The sequence below is a fragment of the Mesoplodon mirus genome (genome assembly GCF_964341445.2).
Source record: "Mesoplodon mirus genome assembly, chromosome: 9".
NCBI lineage: Eukaryota > Metazoa > Chordata > Mammalia > Artiodactyla > Ziphiidae > Mesoplodon > Mesoplodon mirus.
This window is the reverse complement of record NC_138985.1, coordinates 56,004,684-56,024,261: the sequence shown is the minus strand read 5'-3', so window position 1 is coordinate 56,024,261 and position 19,578 is coordinate 56,004,684. Positions and strand designations below refer to the sequence as shown.

General features: G+C 41.6%; 1 protein-coding gene across 1 annotated transcript in view; it reads right to left on the bottom strand.

The window, feature by feature from the left end:
- Nucleotides 1-19,578, bottom strand: part of SLC25A13 (solute carrier family 25 member 13) — a 214,097-nt gene that overhangs the window by 66,526 nt on the left and 127,993 nt on the right. The window contains 6 exon segments of the mRNA XM_082633147.1: nucleotides 8,937-9,095; nucleotides 9,579-9,666; nucleotides 13,040-13,124; nucleotides 13,341-13,434; nucleotides 14,188-14,326; nucleotides 16,391-16,537. Of these exon segments, the coding sequence (XP_082489273.1) occupies nucleotides 8,937-9,095; nucleotides 9,579-9,666; nucleotides 13,040-13,124; nucleotides 13,341-13,434; nucleotides 14,188-14,326; nucleotides 16,391-16,537 (712 nt within the window).

Here is a 19,578-nt window from a genome sequence, read left to right as displayed (position 1 = left end):
CTGGGGGTGGCTTTTAAAGAGTCAAGTTCAAAAAGTAAAAAGTTCTGGAGGCAGGTGAAGGACAGATGGTAAGGGCAGAGACCCAAGGCACGAAGAGTAATTAGGAGGTTAAAGTAATTTAATCTAAGGCCCTGAGTTCCACTGTATTAAACTGTAAGAACAAAACCAAAGTACAAATCCATTCCTAAGACCTGGGCCAGAGGCTGGCACTCAGTGAGGTACTGGCCAAGTACCATTCTTGTGGTGACAACCCTGGCAAACTAGGGAACAAAGGGTAGCTGTGGATGACAATCTGAGAGCCAGTAGAGATGTGGGCCTTGACACCATTAGTTGTGGGCAAATGCCCGTTGGGAGGGGAGGGGCCCTGACCTGCAGGACAAGGAAAGTCAGAGAGGTGGGAATTTCAATAAACCTCCGGGTTCCTTGACCTCAGAGGGAGGAAGGGTAGCGTGGCTCGGTAAAGTGTGGCTGGTGAAGGCACTTCAACGCCATCACACTGGAGTTTAAAGCACATGTATGTTTGACGTCTGGGTAACTCAGCAGAAAAATTAGGCTTCTAATACAAGATGTTTCTGTTGGATTCTGGAAATTCATTTTAACCATTAGAAACAGAGAATGGATGTGTGTGTTGTTTCTAACTTGTCAAAACAGCAGTCTGTTTTCCAACTGCCTCAAATGAAATTTATTAGTGTGGTTAGTTTTCTAATCTTCTCATTTTAGTTCAGCTCCATCAGAACATATGGCAATGCTTCCTTGGCAAACGTCACCAGAAGGCTGCTAATGCGAGAAAAGATTTACAGGGTACGATATTAATACAGTATTTTGCCTTGAGATTTCATGGGGTTGAGATATAAATCACACTATCCCCTCTGATTCCCATTCTTCATGCAACCCAATGAGAAAGAACTGAGCTGGAGGTGTGGGAACTAAGCCCATACCACGAACCTCCACTGTAGGCTTCACACAGAACCTCCAAAAGGCAGTTCCCGAGGGCAGTGTGCTGATCAGAGGGCTACTAAGCGGTAGTCTTGCTCAAAAAGTTTTTAGAAATATAATTCTAGAATCTCAGAGTTAGAAGGGACTACGAAAGAAACTCATTAATAATGCTGGCCTAATTAAAGCTATTTGTTTCCAGTGGCTCGGCAGCAAAATGAATGGCTTGGAGCACAGGCCATGGAGGCAGACAGACCTGGGCGGGAATCCTAGGTCTGCACCTCTTTTGTGCTGAGTGATCTTGGGGACATTATTCTTTGAACTCTAAGTTCCTCATTAGTAAACCAAGGATGCCAATTATGACTCATTGGTTTATTATGATAATGATATCAGTAAATGTATACGAGGAGCCAGACACTGTTCACAATCTATATTATGTATTCAAAAAAGGTGATGAAAGTTTCTTTCTACCTATTTGTTCAAGGCATATTCTTGATTATCCTCTTGCTTACAAGAGGCAATTCATCCTGAATAATGCTCACAGTCCGGAATTAGGTGACTACGGGAGTATAGGAACTAGGGAAATAGGTTAGGAGTACAATGCTGTTTGCCATGGCATTATGCCCGTTCTTAGAAGAGCGGTCGCCAAGCAGCGAGGGCACACGCGGTCTGACAGTGTCTAGCAGCACCACTTACTTTGGGCAAAGATAAGGAAGCAGTACAGACATAACACCACATCTTCAACTACGTCTTTAAGCTAAAATAAAATGTTTCAGTTAAGAACTACAACAGTTCTCAACCTCTGATGATAAGCCACTTTTTACCATGTCATTTCTCCTGAGGAATAGAAGAGCCGGGCGATTGAAGAGCGTGGAGTCTGGAGCCAGGCTGCTGGGTTTGAATTTTGACTGTTATTTAGTAGCTGTGTAATTGTGGTTAAGTTACCCAACCTCTCTGTACCTTAGTTTCCACATCTGTAAAATAGGGATAAACACAGTACCATGTGCATGGGGTAGTTTCGAAGATGAAACAAGTTAATATACACAAAACCCTCAGAAGAGTGCCAAGCACATAGTAAGTACTACAGAGGTGTTTTTTTGTTGTTCTTCACCTTCATCAGCATCACTATCCTCCCCTTTGTCCATGGAAACTGGGCTCTAGAGAGGCTAAGCAGCTTCTCCCAAGTCCCTCGCTATTTGGTGACCGTGCTGTGGCACTGAGTTGAATTCGGGTCCATGATGCCTCCCAAAGCAGGGCTCTTCGGCCCTGGAATGCTCAGCTTTTCCCTGTGCACTCTAGTGGATTTATGGCTCCAACAAAGGCATTTCTTTCCAGCCCAGAATGTTCTGAAACTTTTCTCTGGGTGCTGACTCATGCTGGGCTAGCAGGCTGCAGGGCTGGGCCCTTTCACACAGTAAGAGGAGGGCGGCTATGTGGTGGGCCCCCACATCTGCCTCCACGTCTCTCTCTCCAGAGAATATGAGGCTCTCACAGAAGGCACCGACCTGCAGAGCTGAGCTGCAGACTATAACCTGGTGGACAAGTGGGAGTCAGGGCTCAACTGGGGAACGAGGCTCAGAGAAAGCAGCGGGTCAGGAGCCGGGCTGAGGGTCCACGAACAACTGTAACCGCCATGCGGCAGCTGTCCCAACAGACCACACTGGACAAGACACGGAGGGGCACAGATGATGTCGGGCCACAGCAAGGGAGAAACCCATCATTAAAGCAGCATTTCTGTCTCAGGTCAGACAGAAAACAAGTTCAAGAGTGGCCAGCCCAGCCCTGAGAAAGGTAGCTTAAAGCACGTAAGACAGCGTCCAAGGCATCCAGGGCAGAGACAGGCAGTAGAGCTTGGTAGGGGATATTAATGCATAAAATACTCCTATTGTTGTAGCTGAAACCACATCTAGCACTTTTCTGTGTTATCTAGTTTCAACCCAGAGGCGACCCCTCCAATGTTAAATTCTTAGCCTCCTGACCTCACCATGGAGGCCCCTACACCTATCCCCATCTTCCCAGAGAGCCCTCCTTGCTTTCAACATCAGATTAACCTTTATTCTGGAGCTATCAGCACTCTGTGTGCCCTGCCTCACAGCTTTTCTTCCTGCTCCTATTTCCATGGCCTTCTCTCTTCACTTGTTCAAGCTTTCTTCTTCCCCCCCAACCCCGCCCCTCTCCTGTGTCTGTCTGCTTTTGACTCGCACAGTCCCCAGGCATGAGGCATGCCCCTCCTCTCCCAACTACACTATCCTCTTTCATGGCCCTCGTTACTATCCGGTTTTCCACCAGCTCTCGGGATATCACTCCAAGCTGAGTGTACAGTGGAGCTGGGGGCATGGCAGATATGAAGATTTAAATGCTTGTTTATTTGGGTTAAATATTTTTGCTCAAAATGTCAAGAACCGGGCTTCCCTGGTGGCGCAGTGGTTGAGAGTCCACCTGCCGATGCAGGGGACACGGGTTCGTGCCCCGGTCTGGGAAGATCCCACATGCCGCAGAGCGGCTGGGCCCATGAGCCATGGCCGCTGAGCCTGCGCGTCCAGAGCCTGTGCTCCGCAATGGGAGAGGCCACAACAGTGAGAGGCCCGCATACCGCAAAAAAAAAAAAAAAAAAAAAAAAAAAAGTCAAGAACCATCTATTATTTTAGCTATGGCTCAGGAGATGCCTTTGGGAGACTGATTGTTAAAGCATGACGGAATGATACTGTTATGGTCTAGAAAAACCTTGGTTCCTGTGACTCCTCCTCTATTTGGAGGATTTCTAGAAGTGAAGATCATTGGGAAGAAGAATCATACCCTCTCCTCCTTCAGGTTTTCACTCTAGTATATGGCAACTTTCAGGGTCTTGGTTATCTTCTCTTCTATCTAAATTTCCTTGCTGCTGAGGTTTAATCTATTTCCCTTGTCTCAGTCTCAGCATTGGCAGTAGCTGGTAATAAATTATCATTCTTGAGGCCTAGAACTAATTCGTTCACTAATTAATCTTCTCTTCTCCAGGTTATCTCTAGTTCCATCTTTCCCAATTTTCTAAGCTCATCATTGTTCTCATCCGGCCCTCTCAAGCCTCTGACGATATTCCCACTCACTTTAGTTCCAAGTTTTTGTCACCTTAGTCTCCCCTTTCAATGCTTTGTGCTCAGGGTAGATTTCTGGAGATTTGATTACCCAGCTCAGGAACTGTCCAAGTCTTTTGTTCATTTTCACTTGATTTCCTATAAACAAATATCTGCTTTTTGATCTACTCACAACTTAACACCCTAAATGAAAATGTGCAGAAATTGGCCAAGAAAATAAGACTCAAACCAAACCATTCTGCACTCATTAGAAGCTTTAGTGGACATGAATGGACACCATGACTCATTGCAGTGTACAGATTCACTGTGGTTTGTGCCAAGATGCATGGCTTCTTAAGTTATGCAAAATAGACTTGTACAACCTCCAATTGCTTTATTTTGGTGATCGAATTTTTAAACTTATTTTTATCTACAAGAATTAAGTAAGAAGGAATCTCACTGTGGATCCACATAATTTGGATACTGCCTTCTATAGAACCATTAACCACACAAGAGACATAGCTTAAACTAGCTATCTGACAAAACTTCCTGAGATATCACCACAATATCCTCTAGATGTCACCTTGAGAACATTCCAGGATGGAAGACGACTGCTTTTGCACCACGCAGACAACCCGAAATAGACACATTTAAAACTCTGCAAGCCTGGTCAATGGGCTGATTTAAAAAAAAAAAAAATTTTTTTTTTTTTTTTTTTTTTTTTTTTTGCCAACTGCCTCAAAGACTAAGTAGTACTCCAAATTAAGTTTAATTCACAAAGTGATCTAATTTCCCTTTCTGGCAGATTTTCTTTTTTTCCCACGAACAGAAATAAAAACTAAAACCTTCCTTTAGGAAGTATTTCTCCTGAATCCATCTTTCTCCCCATGGTCCTCCCTCCCCATAACATTCTCCAATTTCTAAGGGTACTCATCTCGTTACCTGAAGCATCTGAGAGAGAAGAGTGTAGCAAAAATTTAGAGGCAGAAATTAGTTATTCCTGGAACCTTAAGAGCATTTAATTATGGATGATTACCCAATCAATTGTTTCTCTTTGATATGCCAAGTCTACAGCTAGCCAATAACTGACTCGTTTTTGGTCATGTAGTTCATTCAAACCAAATGAGCTGTCAGGTAATTCATTAAGGATTTTAAACACCTGAGTGCATTAAATCAATCTGGAGACTGGGGAGGAAATAGAGGAAGACTTTTACAAGTGACTTCAGGGAGATCTGGATTTTCTTGGGTGTTATTTCCTGTGATACAGATAGACTTAGCCTAAAGGGTCTGAATTTCAAAAATTACAGAAAAACCTAGGAAAATCAATAATTTTCTTGTAAAGAAAGTAGTCTGCATTATAGAGAAGGGGTTGCAGAGTCAGTCTCATAGGATTTCTAAGGGGATCACTTCTAACAACCAAACTTACCCCCCAAAGATAAGAGGCTCTGAGAGACAAGGAAGCAGGGAGCTGCACAGAAACATGGAGAAAAGACCTTACCAACTCACAACACTAAAATTCCTAGGACTCAGCATCAACTGAAGACAGTGCTAAAAATCCCCATAGCTGTTATCAGTCACCTTTTGATGACGGGGCCGTGATTCAAATGTGGTCCCTGCTTATGATGGGATAACTTCCAGGACTGTGCACAGACACTGGCAACTGCCAGAGAAAGGACAGAGGAAAACAACTCGCGCCGAATGAGTTCTTCAAAAAGAGGCTTCACTCTCAGAGCTCCACAGGGAACTATTTCTAAATACAAAACCGCTTCCTTTAGAGTTCCGTATTCTTGTTGTAAGAAGGAAAAAAAGAGAGGGAGAGCGATGCTACATTAACCTTGTAATAAGGATGCATGCTGCAAGCACCTTCTTTCAGGGCCAACTGCCAACTTTTCCTCTAAATATACATAAAGATAACTTTACAATAGGGGAGAGAACTTACTTATGCAACATTCCCAAATTATACTCTTCGGGAAATATTAGCAATTATATATGTCTTGATGCAGAAAAATTACATGTTAAGCAAAATTCCATAATAGGAAAAAATAGGCTCAATATTTTGAAACAAGTTTATAAATTAGAGATGTACTCTGTCACCTTCTCAAGTATTGCTAGGTAGAGTGTGAACAGCAGCAATTCTAAATTCTCAAAATTAAAATTTAACTGTTTTCCCCTGGAATATTAAAATTTTAAACAAAATTACATTTAATAAGAAATTTATAGTCAAAGAATCACATGTTGGGGCTTCCCTGGTGGCGCAGTGGTTGAGAGTCCGCCTGCCGATGCAGGGGACGCGGGTTCGTGCCCCGGTCTGGGAGGGTCCCACATGCTGCGGAGCGGCTGGGCCAATGAGCCATGGCTGCTGAGCCATGCGCAGTCGGAGCCTGTGCTCCGCAACGGGAGAGGCCACAGCAGTGAGAGGCCCGCGTACCGTAAAAAAAAAAAAAAAAAAAAAGAATCACATGTTGGGTGTTTTATATCTTGACCTTCTACACGAAGGTTAGAATACTGATTCTCAGAAACAGTTGGGGTCTTTTTTGTTTCTATTATAAGTTTTTGCTGGTAATGATAGTTTCCCGTTTTCATCTGATCCCTCTCTTGTCCAATGATAAGCATTTACAGATATACAGTTACACATAATTATTTTTATTTTTATTTTTTTTGCGGTACGCGGGCCTCTCACTGTTGCGGCCTCTCCCGTTGCGGAGCACAGGCTCCGGACGCGCAGGCTCAGCGGCCATGGCTCACGGGCCCAGCCGCTCCGCGGCACGGTTACACATAATTATTAATCAATGATTATGTGCAAGGCACTAAAGGGAATTAGTCCCCAACCAATCAAGAATAGGAATAATTCATTTATGAAGCAAGACTATATATCATTTTTTCAAAAACCTAAACTGCCAATCATCTCTTTGCTTTCAAGATCCAAATTACGAAACAGAAACTAAACAAAGCTTTACAGTACATCTTTTGTTCTAAAAGTGTCTACTAGAAGAGGTAAGAAGTCAGGGAGAAATGAACACAGGTGACTCCTAGCACTAATCATCTTATATTCACACTCTACTTATCATCCTCTGACAAGAGAACCCCTTAGGGATCAGGCACCCAAAACAGGTTAGATAAATGGCTCTTTCTAAACCAGGAAAAGGATGAGGAGCTGCCTCTCTGGTGTTCAAAGGGAGCCTCCATGTCTGCCTAACAGGCCGGCTTACTCCCCTTCCCTGAGGAGTTAAAACCAGTTCCGCCAGTCTCACTGATATAACTGAAACAGCATGAGGTTTACGGGATGGCCCACAGTAGCTCACTACTCAGGTAGGCTTTAAGCTGTTTTGTCCATGGGGTCAAAAGGATAGGCTGAGCAAGGAATTCCAGATGCAACCAAGAATCAAGACCCGCCAGGTGTGGTCAAAGAGGAAAGAGAAGGGACTCAAAATTCAAACAAACCAGGTCAACGCAAGCACATTAAAGGCATTCAGCAGGACAAAAATTATTTCTCACAATTCTAAAGGCACCCTTGACGTTTAATCCAACACCAAGGGAAGCCCATAAAAGTAGTTTGTGAAGCAATGCCAAGGCTGAGACATTTGTCGGGTTTGAGGCTCAAAGCTCTCCCCACAGAAAACAACCCACATGAACAGGTAGTAGTAGCCTTTGCCTGAATCACTGCAAAGCAGGAACTGTGACATTAACCTTGTACTACTCGGGGAGACATTTCGGGAGACATTTCATTTTCGAGGTTTGTTGTCACCAGGAGGGAAAAGTATTTCAAATGAAAGGCAGTGACCCTGTAAGGGTCATCATCAATCACCTGGGGTCAAAGACCTTCCCAATTGTGAGAAGACGCAGGGGGTGAGGGAAAGAGGGCAGAGGAAAGATCAAAAGGCCTTTGATGGAGGTTATCTCCCTCCACAAAAGAACCTGCAAAATGGAACTTCTCTGGAGTTTGAAACCTCCTCATTTCTAAGGTGAGAGATTTCAAGAGGGGTCTTTGTTGTTGTTTTATTTTTAACTTGGGTGCTTAAGAGGAAGACCAGAATCAGCAGATGGCAGAAGAGGCCTAGAGGCACAGGCTTACACGGCTTCAAGGTCTGTCTCTGCAGAGTACTAAACACTATCTCCTGGTAGGGGAAGGGAGGGAAGACCCCGTCAGCTTTGCAGTCGCCAAATGGCAAAGTGGCTCAGCTGGAACTGCCTCACGATACTGGATTTTAGCTGATGCAAATACAGTTACTTCTCTTCTCTCTGTAGAAGGCAATCACAGAGGGAGTGGCTGGGAAGTTAAGTCATGTCCTTTAGGCCAGTGCCAGTGGTCAAGCAGTCAGGGTCTGTGGGATCCTTTCCATTTGTGATGACATACTTCTTGCTACTGTTCTTGTTGATTAATGAGTCTTAGATGATTACAGAAGCAGCTGGATAGAGGAGGACTGCCTGGCTACAGTGGTATGTGAATCAACTCCATTGGGTTCAGAGTCAGAGGAAGGGAAAGGGGCAACCTTAACTCAGAAAGAGACAGTCAAGGAACGAGCGCTGCACTGAACCCCTGGGTACTCGCCTGATAGGCATTTTTGTGGAATATTCAAGGAGAATCATTAGTCCCAAGTAGGCTCTGTCCTGTCCCCCAGCTGCCTTTCCCTGTTAGGTGGTGAGTAGAGTTAGTTCAAGAACACAAACAATACAAGCCTTTTAAAAACTCACTAGAGATGGTTATGAAAATAATTACTTTTAAGAAATACAACATATGGCAGAGCAATATAAATGGCTTTCAGATTATGGGCTGTTTTGATTAGCCATGCCCTAGATGCCTCCAGCCTACGCCCATTAGCATGGATAATTGAGAATCTGCTGTATTTCCATTTTAACACAGTCTCTCTAATACATTTCAGGCATTCAGATGGAAAAACCAAACCTCTGACTACTATTTCCCCTTTCATGAATTTAGCACATGGCACTAACCTCTATACAGTCCAAAGAAGCCTTCATAGCGTAGCACTTTCTTAAAACAGTCCAAGCTGTTTTTATACATAAGTTCTCCCACAAAAGAGCCAGTGGATCGCTGGTTCTGCATTCGAGTTTTTACCAGATCGACAGGGTACACAGCAGTGGCTCCAACAGCTAAAATCAAGGAATAACAATATTTCAGAAGAAATTAAGGTCGGAGGAAAGGGGGAGTTGGTTAACATCAAAGAGAAGATGTGGATGGAAGAAAAAAACAAATTTTGTATATACAAGTCTTAAAACTCTCTACACCCTTAATAAATAACTGTGGATTTTCATTCAAGTCTCTCCTGATAAAAGGATATCACACACAGTTCAAATTTTAAAAAGCACATCACTACAGCCTAACCTCATTATTAACCTGTCTCTGGAAAGCCCATCTGCAGACAAATAAGAGAAAAAAGTCACTTCTAAGTCCCTGGATCAGATGTAGGTACGAGGAAAAGTTCCCTTTGCTATTATCCTATCTCACAGATACAGACTGGTAACTAGCTCAGGGAAAGACCAGAGGAGGCTTTGTCCTTCAATATTTCAAGGTGGAAAATCAGAGGAAAAAGAGGAATAACAAAAACGAAAAATCTGCACTCATCCATGACTCACCTCCAGCAACAGAACCCAGACCAAACCTGTAGGCCGACTCTGCAATTTGTAGGAGAATTGGTCGAGATGAATCGACTGAGGCCTTCTTCTTTGCACGCACAGGAATTGCAGAGTGAGAAAACAGGAGACAGAAAGGAAGACAGAACAAAAATGAGCACATACTATTTTTTTTGAAGTTACAACTGGGTTCTAAACTCATGATACAACTAAAATGTCAAAGAGGAAGGTATGATTAGATTTTGTAAGTTCTTATTAATAAAAAGTAATTATTGCTATTAATTTTTAAAATCAAGTTTGAATATAATGAAAGCTGTTATGTGCCCCCCAAAATGTTATGAATATGAACCCATTTTCAAATGTTCAATTCTCATTAGTGATCAAAGTGATACAAATTTAAAAACATTAATGAGACATCATTCTTCATCAATCAAATTGTTAAATTGGTAGGTTTGGGGTTTTTTTGTTTGTTTGTTTAATGGCAATATCCAACCTGGTAAGAGATGATAAAAAAAACAGAGCTTCTCAAATCTGCCATTTAATCAAGCATAAACTGAAGGGAAACTTGGCAATACACACCCAAACCCTTAAAATGTACCTGAATTTTGACCCTGCAATTCTACTTATAAAAAGTTAGGCTAGAAAATAATCTTATATATAAACAAGGATCAAGCTACAAGAATATTAAAAAGCAGTACTGTTTTAAGAGCAAAAACTCTGAGAATACCTAAATGTCCAATAATGGAGGACTGGTTAAAAATAATGCTTTAAAACAAAATATAGCTTTAAAACAAAATTGTATGTCATTAAAAAGCAATATTGTAAAAGATATTTGATGCTCAGAAAAAGTGTTCATAAGGTATTATAAAGCAAAAACAGGCTAAAAAGAATATGGTGAGTAGACAGGTATTCATGGTATGATTTTCTTTACCTTTTAAAATGTTTGAAATGTTTCATGATAATCTTTTAAAACCAATGTTAAAGACTGTGTGTGAAAATGCTATTTTTTAAAAAGTTATTTTGGTATGTATATGCATATAATAATAACACTAACATTTTGGCTATCTCATCACCCAGAGATATCCAAATGTTTACAGTGGCTACAACTAGGTGGTTGTACTACAGGTGATTTGATACTTTCTCCCCTTTTTTGTCCATCTTTTCTAAATTCATACTTCAGGCTAGTCAGTTGTCGTATTATGATTGTTCTTTTGACCTATTATTCTTACAGTGTTTTTGATGCCAGAACATTTCAGAGTATTTCCATTCTCTGTCTACATAAATAAAATAGTAATTTTATGTCACACAGAGCTGTCACATGAGGATGGCATATAGCTGGTGCTTAATAAATACCTGTTGAATGAATAAATACATTCAGTAACATTTGTTTTTTCAAAAGCCACGATAATTAAGATTGGTGAACAATGAAAATAATGACCAATCCCAGCTATCAACCCACTGAATTTTAGTTGCTGTCAATGTAGCACTATTCTAATACAATGAGATAATTTGGAATCTCCTTCAAAGTTATTTAACTGAAAACAGCTTTACATAGAAATATGCATCTTTAAGAAAGTAAAACACCTCTTCTGCAGATTCCATGGGGTGCCTCCAATGCTATCTCCGTATAGATGGATGATTTCCACCTATATCTGTTAACCACAGTAACTTCATTTTGACAGATGCATCCGTTAGAAAGGCAATGTTTTATTTACACGGATATAAATATGCACTACTTAGAAAGGTGCTGGCATCAAAATAATGAGTGAAAATACTTTGAAAATAATAGGTTGGTGGGGAGAGGAACCTACCACTATCACTAACTCATCCAAAGACAAAATAAATGAAATCCCAGACTTTCATTTAACTTTCCTAAAGCTAGACATTTGGCGTGCTCACAAAATGACACAAGACAGACTCCTCCTCCTGCACTCCTCTGTGGAGGATAAATGTTGGCACCTAGCCTACCAGGTAGGTGACCTCCATTGCTTGAGTCTGTCGATGTTGTCAGGCCCACTGGGGTTCACATAGTAAAGAATATTCCAGGCAAGGCCCCAGTGAATTGCTCTAAACCTCTAAGCAGCAGCCAATCATTTCCTGCTATAAATCTCATCAATCTCGTCTAACCCTTTCATGGCCAGGATCCACAAGCACCCATCATCTGAAACTCCCCAAAGCTGCAGATTGCGTAGAAGAAAACTTGTGGGATACCACTGCCAGCTGGAGAACAGGAGAAATCTTAAAAAAAAAAAAAAAAATTCTCTGCTTTTTCTTAATCCCCCAATTTCTACAGGAGCTGGTACCACAGAGACGAAGAGATGATCATCTGGTAAAGCAGTGTTTAAAAATCAAAGCGGGGGGCGGGGGGGGAGCGGAGCTGCTTCCACCTCTGCACGTGATTATACAGTTCTCTCTCCTGCACTCGGGGAAATCGGCTTCCTCTTTTAACGGCAGCCAGCTGGTTTTCCAGAGGTGCCTAGTTAGGGTTTACTGAGCGCACACCCACCGTTCTGAGTTACACGCTGCACACAAAACCTGCCGCTGCCATCGGGTGGGAAAGAGCTGAAAGGAGGGCGTCCTGGCCCGAGGCCTGCCCGTCCTAAAAATGCAGCCCGCATCAACCCATTGTGGTCAAACTGGCGTCTCTGTACAGACCCGGAGCTCCCAGCCAAAAACTGTTAAGTCTCACAGGATTCAGAGATGGCTTTGCCTTAAAGGAGGTATTTTTCTAAAACGACGCTCGTCTGTGAGAGGATTTATTTTACAAACACCATGTAAGCACAACACATGCTCTGGAGGCTTTTATTCTCTAACCCTGACCTATAGAAAGCCGAGTAAGAGTTAAATGTAAGAGGTCCCAGGTCTTCGGTTTCTGACTTCCACAAATTCAAGAGGTTGGTTTCTGTTAACCATAAAATAAAATTTAGCATTCCTCAAATTGTTTCCACATAACTTATGAGTTCTTTCACAAAGAAAATAGGTCTAAAAGCCTTCAAACTATGACTCCAGACTAAACAAAATTATCTCATTTTGATATTCAGAAAACCGGCAGGCATGGCAGTTGGGCGATGCCCTGATGAAGTGCCTCTCTGTGGGGCAGAGCCCAGCTTTCATTTCACAACACGACGCTGGGACGGTGACACCAAAACGGGACTCCAGCCCCACCTCTCCCAGCACAAGATTGAGGGAAGAAGATCTTCTGCCTCTTTTGGGAGGGTTAGGCTTCTAAGGCGGCTAAGAAATCACCCCATCTTTCACAGGAAAAGCAAATGCCAATTATCTGTGTCTCAGAACATCTCTAAGTAATTTCTCTTTCCAGCCTTTTGAAATGGTCTGGATTTTTGGTGCAAAACAAAGATATGGTAGGTTAGAGGCCAGTGTCCAAAAGGCAATTGCATGTGAAAAAGGGTTGGGTGACCCTATCAAAGAAACACCAGGAAGCAAGTGTGCTCCCTTTTACCCACCTGCCTCTGGGCCTCGGCCAAGTTGAAGGGCAGAGTTCCCTCTTCCAGAGGAGCGATCCGTTCAATGTCGGCTAAGGTCATACGTCTAGAGGGAAAAGCAAGCACAAGCAACAACAAAATACAAACTTATTAAAATTTACGTAATGGAATTTTACAACATTTCTTTTCTTGTTTCCCATATTTCAGAGTCATCTTTAATATGGCTTCTTTTTCTCCAGGTTTGCTGCGGTCCTCCTACCCCACCTCCTAACCTCCCTTTATTAAGCTAATTAAAAAAAAAAAAAAAAAAAGAGCAACTTACCCCCGTGGCTCATATAAATCTGCTAACTGAAACAAGATGTCAACTTCCATGGGTGTAACCTGACCAAATTTCTGAGCTGCCAGAACAAACTCCTCTGTATGGAAAAAGAGTTAAAAGGGAAAGATTCAAGAAGGAATAGCCACTAAATGCAGCATTAACTCAAGGCACAGGAATGAGCGAACATCACCAAACTTTATTATTAACAGTCGTAGAATTCAAGTCAATCCAAATAGGGTAAGAATTTTTGCAGTTCTTTCATTTATCTGGAAAGAGTATGCAGAATAGTTTCTCTAATATTGACTCTAAAAGCTTGGTGTCATCCAAAGGCTTTGAATAAATGACACAGGAAGCCACTCAAATTGCGGGTCAGGGAAAACCAGGAAGGAGATATGAAACTCAATATGCATAGGTCCCAGGATGTAATATTAATGAAGCTGTGGAATTCCGAAGGGAATTCTCTGTTTAAAAAAAAAATCCCATTAAAATGCTGATATCTTGATCAGAGATTGTCAATCAACACACACTGTCAGCAGTGTAAGTTTATGGAATTCCTTGTGTACTTTTGAAGGTCACTTTAGAGGATGCCAATTTAGCTCAGGTTTTAGTAAGATTTGAAAACATTTAAGAAACTTTACATGGTTCCCTCATTCAAAGACTGTCTTGGGTTTATTTAAAATGTGCTGAAGATTGTTTTGTCTGATCTAAGGGTGGAGAACACACATGCACCATATGGTTAATATGTGTCAGTGGGACAGAAAAATTTATAACATAAACTCCTAGTTGCCTTCTTTACCCTAATAATAACTCACCAAGATAGTTGCAGGCAAGAATTCAGATTCTCACTCACCCTTAGTCACCTCTACATCTTTCCTGTTGCCAGCCAGAGTGCTGTAGATCTTTCTAATGAGTTCCATGTTGTTAAGGAGTGAATTAAATCCATTAAAATAGGAGAAACTAACTTGATGGGACGTGGTACCTCCAGCAGCCTCAAATAAGTTGAAAATAAGAGGGGGGAGAAGAAAAATAAACAAAGCATTTATAGAATGAAGAAGATTCAGAAGTATGTACATCAAATGCTAGTTTTGGAAGTAATCAAGAAAACATGTATAGAAAGAAATGTTTATAAGCATTTTTCTTTCACATTAAAAAAAAGCTATAAATGATTTTTAGAAGTAACTGCAACTAATCATGACCAGAACTTGTACTCTCCACAAAGTCCTAGAAAACTAAATACATGTGTAGGATTATAACAACAGAACCAGTAGTAATTTACAGAGTTCAAATTTCAATTGGAAATGTTTTATGTTTGTTTATTTCATCTAATGAGCAATCCTTAAAAGCTTAGACATGCAAAACTCTATTATACACATGCACACATGTGTATTCTTATACATGTAAAACTCTATTATACCAACACAAACATACTATGAAAAGTGGTCAATCTAACATTAATATCATGATTTGTCATGTTACTTATAAGTAGTAATAAATCAGCATTTAAGTACAGACTTTGTATTGGTAGGATTTCTAGCAAACAAGCATATTATGGTAAAATTATGAGATGTCATATGCTTTGATGAGGGTTAAGATTGGTCAGAATTCTGATAATCAGAATTTGTAAGAAACCATATTTCTTCATGGGGACAAGGAAAACAGACAGCATGTCCATTATGAATGGAACTTCAGTTTGAGGTTTCAAATATTTTGCCTTCCCTAACAAGGCAAAATATTTTTTATTAGGAAAGCACTTCTTTATAAGGTAACAATCACATAAATCTTCACTTACTACTCGTTTGAAATAGCTGATGTGAGAGCTGGGATAGCGAAGGGGGGCCAAGAAAAGGAGCGAGATTAACACAGTGCCGGAGTGGAAAAGGCCTTGTCAGATCACCGCATCTCCAAAGAGAGAGACCAGAAAGAAAAAGAGGAAAAATAAAAAGCTCCCCTGAGTTCTTCCTTATGGTAAGCATTGTGGCAAACTCAGGGAATGGTGAAAACACTCAAAAAGTCCTCTCCCTGGGATTAACAAAGGAAGAGTTACCATTGCATAAGGGTCCCAAATCTGGGGGATCATCACAATTACCTAGGAAGCCTCAGAAATTAGATTCTAGGACCTTCCCACCTGTGGATGGTGAATGGGTAGGCCTGGAAGAGACCTCAGAATCTGCACTTTTAATAACTATCCCTGATGATTCTTAAGCTCCGTGACCAAGGCTTGGGAACCACCACCATGGAATGTTCCAGGACACCCTCAGGGTCCATGAAGGAGGAGAGTGGCTGGACATCCACTAGGAGGGAAGCTCCACGACACAGGACAGCAAGGCTCCACCCACTGCATGTGCCAGTGTCGCCTCCACACACATGCTGAATGAATGAGTGAATCCAAGGGTTAGAGTTCCTGTTCTGCTGACACCTCAAATACATCTATGCGCACTACTTGTTTAGAAAAACCACTTTGCCTTGGAGAACAGGTAAAAGCAAAGATCAGCATCTGACATACCTCAAAATATAAAGCAAATTAATATGCAATTATATGTCCGTTTTTCCTTTTTAAAAAAGCCAGTTAATACATTTCTTTAAGATAGTCCATATCATCCAGGTAACAAGTTAACCTACGCACTAAAACTGGCAAAGCACTCTCTGTAAGTTTGGTAATGGATGCAATATCACTAAGAAAATTTAAAAATGTTAGTGTTTAAACAGAAGAAACTCTGCATAATCTGTAAGACTTGTTCTTACAATCCCTTATTTACTGAGCTTACACCAGGTAGAATAAGCTATTTCATTATGGCAAGTTACAACCTAGGAGGAGGGATAGATTGGGAGATCGGAATTGACATATACACACTACTATATATAAAATAGATAACTAATAAGGACCTACTGTATAACACAGGGAACTCTACTCAGTACTTTGTAATGACCTATATGGGAAAAGAATCTAAAAAAAGAGTGGATATATGTATAACTGATTCACTTTGCTATACACCTGAAACAAACACAACATTGTAAATTAACTATACTCCAATAAAAATTAAAAAACAACTTACAGCTACGAGACATTCTTCTACAAAAGGTGTCAAGACATGAGGGCGGATGGTGACCATAATGTCTCGGAAGTCAATGGCTGTGACTTTTCCGGTCCTGGCATTGTCCCTTTGAACAAAGGCTTGCTTCGCATGCTCCAATTGTATTTCCTGCAAACAAAGAAGGTGAAATACTTCATTTATGTTTCCCATTTACTACAAATGACTGCTCAATTTCAAATCGGGGTGAAGAAATATATACATTATATCTTGATTTACTAAGCCCCACACTTGTTCAATAGCACTCCCAAGTTATATCCTTCCAAAGAGAGAACTTTGTTCAGACTGGTGAACATGTCTTGAGAAAGTACATTCCTTAAATTTCTTACCCAAAGAAACCAAATCACGTCCATGTTCTGCTCTAGTCCAAAGACACAAGGAAAATAAAAACTAGAATGAAGCTTGGCAGGCTCAAAGATCTGGACAAACCCCGCTTAGGGGATGCAGATGATCAAAGGAAAAACACCTACAGGGACATTAACCTCTCTCCAAAGAACAGAGAAAAATTTTTAACGGTAACTTGGTTCACAAACGTGTGATGTAACAGCAGATTGAAAAGGGTGGTTCTGCTCAGGAATATGCTATTCCTCTACACTATTGGTATTTGGGGTAGGTTAAGCCTTTGTTATGGGGGCTGTCCTATGCATCCCTACCCTCTTTCCACTGGATGCTGGTAGCCCCTTTTCTGCAAGGCCACTGCAATCAAAAATGTCTCCAGAGAGGACTATATGTCCTGACTGCGGACCAACACTCTAGAATTAGGGACTGGATGGTACATGCATCAGAGGTGGCAAAACTGTGGCAGTGCCATTGGATACATGTTTTAATTCATATGATCTAAGGACAGGAAGCTCAACCTTAGATTTCTATTGCTATTCTCAGGGGATAAGTGTATCAAAAAATAAAACATGGTCTCCCGTCAAAACCCATCATGTGCTGTGTAGGAGAAGCATCCCTTTTGCAGAGAGTATTATATTATCTTCCTCAAGACACTCTGTCCATTTCCCAAATGGGCCCTTAGAGTGAGATCTAATCTCTATGAAATTAAAAGGCAACCCAGATGTGGCTTTCAAGGACTTTAAATTATTTAAATTTAAAAGTTTTATTAGATGATACTGAGGAATTAACTTTTTTTTTTAACTTTGGTGAGATAATGACTTACAGTTTTATGAAAACTAACTGTCTTCATGAAGTAGTGCAAACTAAAGTGTGGGAGAAATGACATGAATCTGAAAATGCCTTGAAGTATCCTATCTCCCTTCTCCTCCCACAGAAAGGTGGGGAGATAAAGGAAGACTAATATTGATAATAATTGAAGCTGTATAGTGGGAACACGGTGGGTCATCATATCTTTATCCTTACTTTTATGGGGTTTGAAAGTGTCTACAATAAAACATTTTTAAAGACAAAACAATAATAAGAATCAGAGTTCTTATCCTATTCAAAAGCCTCTTCTCGGTTATAGCATCTGCCAGTGTTGATCCAGCCTATCCCTGCTGGAACTCTAGTCTGGGACCCTAATCTTTCTAGTGCTTCTTCCACTCACTCCTTAAATAGGAGGCACGTGTCAGCCCTCTGTCCTCAGGTCTTCTCACTCAACTCTCCTAGGCAAAGACCTCCCCTCCCTAGGTCTTCTTATAAGATTTCTTATAAGGCTTGACTCCCAGATCCAAGTCTCTCACTCTATCTGCTGTGCCAGAATTTCTAACTGCTTAGCGAATATACTCATGGGGGTATCTTGTAAAGGCCATAAAATTACACGTTGCTAAATCCACTACTATATGTCTCCCACCCAGCCCTCAAACCTGGTCCTTCTCCCATGTTCAAAGCTTAATTATTAGCATGTTGTTTTCCCGGTCACTTACCCTAGAAACTTGTCATTTTCAATTCTTCCAGCTTCCTTTCCCCCAGAGTAAACCAGTTACTACATTAAGCCACTTGGACCTTTGAAAGTTCAGTCAAATGTATCTTTCCCTTTTTTATTCCTGACCACTGGTTCAAGGCCTCCTCAGACCACGGCTGAATGGCCACCATGGGCCCAACTGTCAGTCTGGCACTCCTCTCTGACCTCTGTATCCACCTTGCACACATCAACAGCTGCCTTTCAGCATCTCAAATCTGACTTCAATCACCCTCAGCTGAAACCTTTCATCATAAAGATCTATCTCCAAAGCAAGGCTCTCTAGACCCTACAAGGAGTTACTCTCAGCCTGGTCTAGGGCACCCCATGCCCAGCCTGGACAGACCTTCCACACATCCGGGCCTTTGTCCACACTCTTCCCTCCACCTGGCGGAGATTATAGCCTTCTGCTCTAGCTCTTGAAATCCTACCACTTGGTGGCTCAAATGCCACCACTTAGGTAAATATAACCAGGCCTCCTAACTGAAAATAACTGATCTGATCATGTGGCCTCCTGCTTGAACCTCAATTATAAGACTTGTCTTGGGCTTCCCTGGTGGCGCAGCGGTTGAGAGTCTGCCTGCCGATGCAGGGGACACAGGTTCGTGTTCCGGTCCGGGAAGATCCCACATGCCGCAGAGCGGCTGCGCCCGTGAGCCATGGCTGCTGAGCCTGCACGTCCGGAGCCGGTGCTCCGCAACGGGAGAGGCCACAGCAGTGAGAGGCCCGCGAAAAACGACTTGTCTTACTCCATCCTACATTATAATCAGTTATTTACATTCCTGTCTTTCCCCCACCTTGCCAGGAAAAAGAGACTGTGTCCTGCTCATCCTACTTACGGTGTGGGCAGAATGCTTTAGATATAGCAGGTACTCAATAAACCATGGACATAATCTTCAGTGACAGGTACTGTATAAAACCAACTGAGTGAACAAATTACAATGTATTGAACAAAAAGGGGTCCCCTGTACAAGTGTCTCCAATTTAAAAGGAAGGATGAAACCAACTGTTAAACACCCCGTAGTGAAAAATGACCACAGTATGTATTCAATTGAAAGTAAATGAATACAGTCTTCTTTGAATTGCTAGATCCACTGCTAAAGCTATCGTAAGCCAAGATTACTCTCAACAATACCAGAAAGTGTGTTCAGTTATTTACCACTTCCCCTAGTTTATAACTAAAATAGTCTCGGGGCTCCTCAGATCATTCTATCAAAAGCAGCATCAGTTTCCCCGGTCACTCCAACTCCTC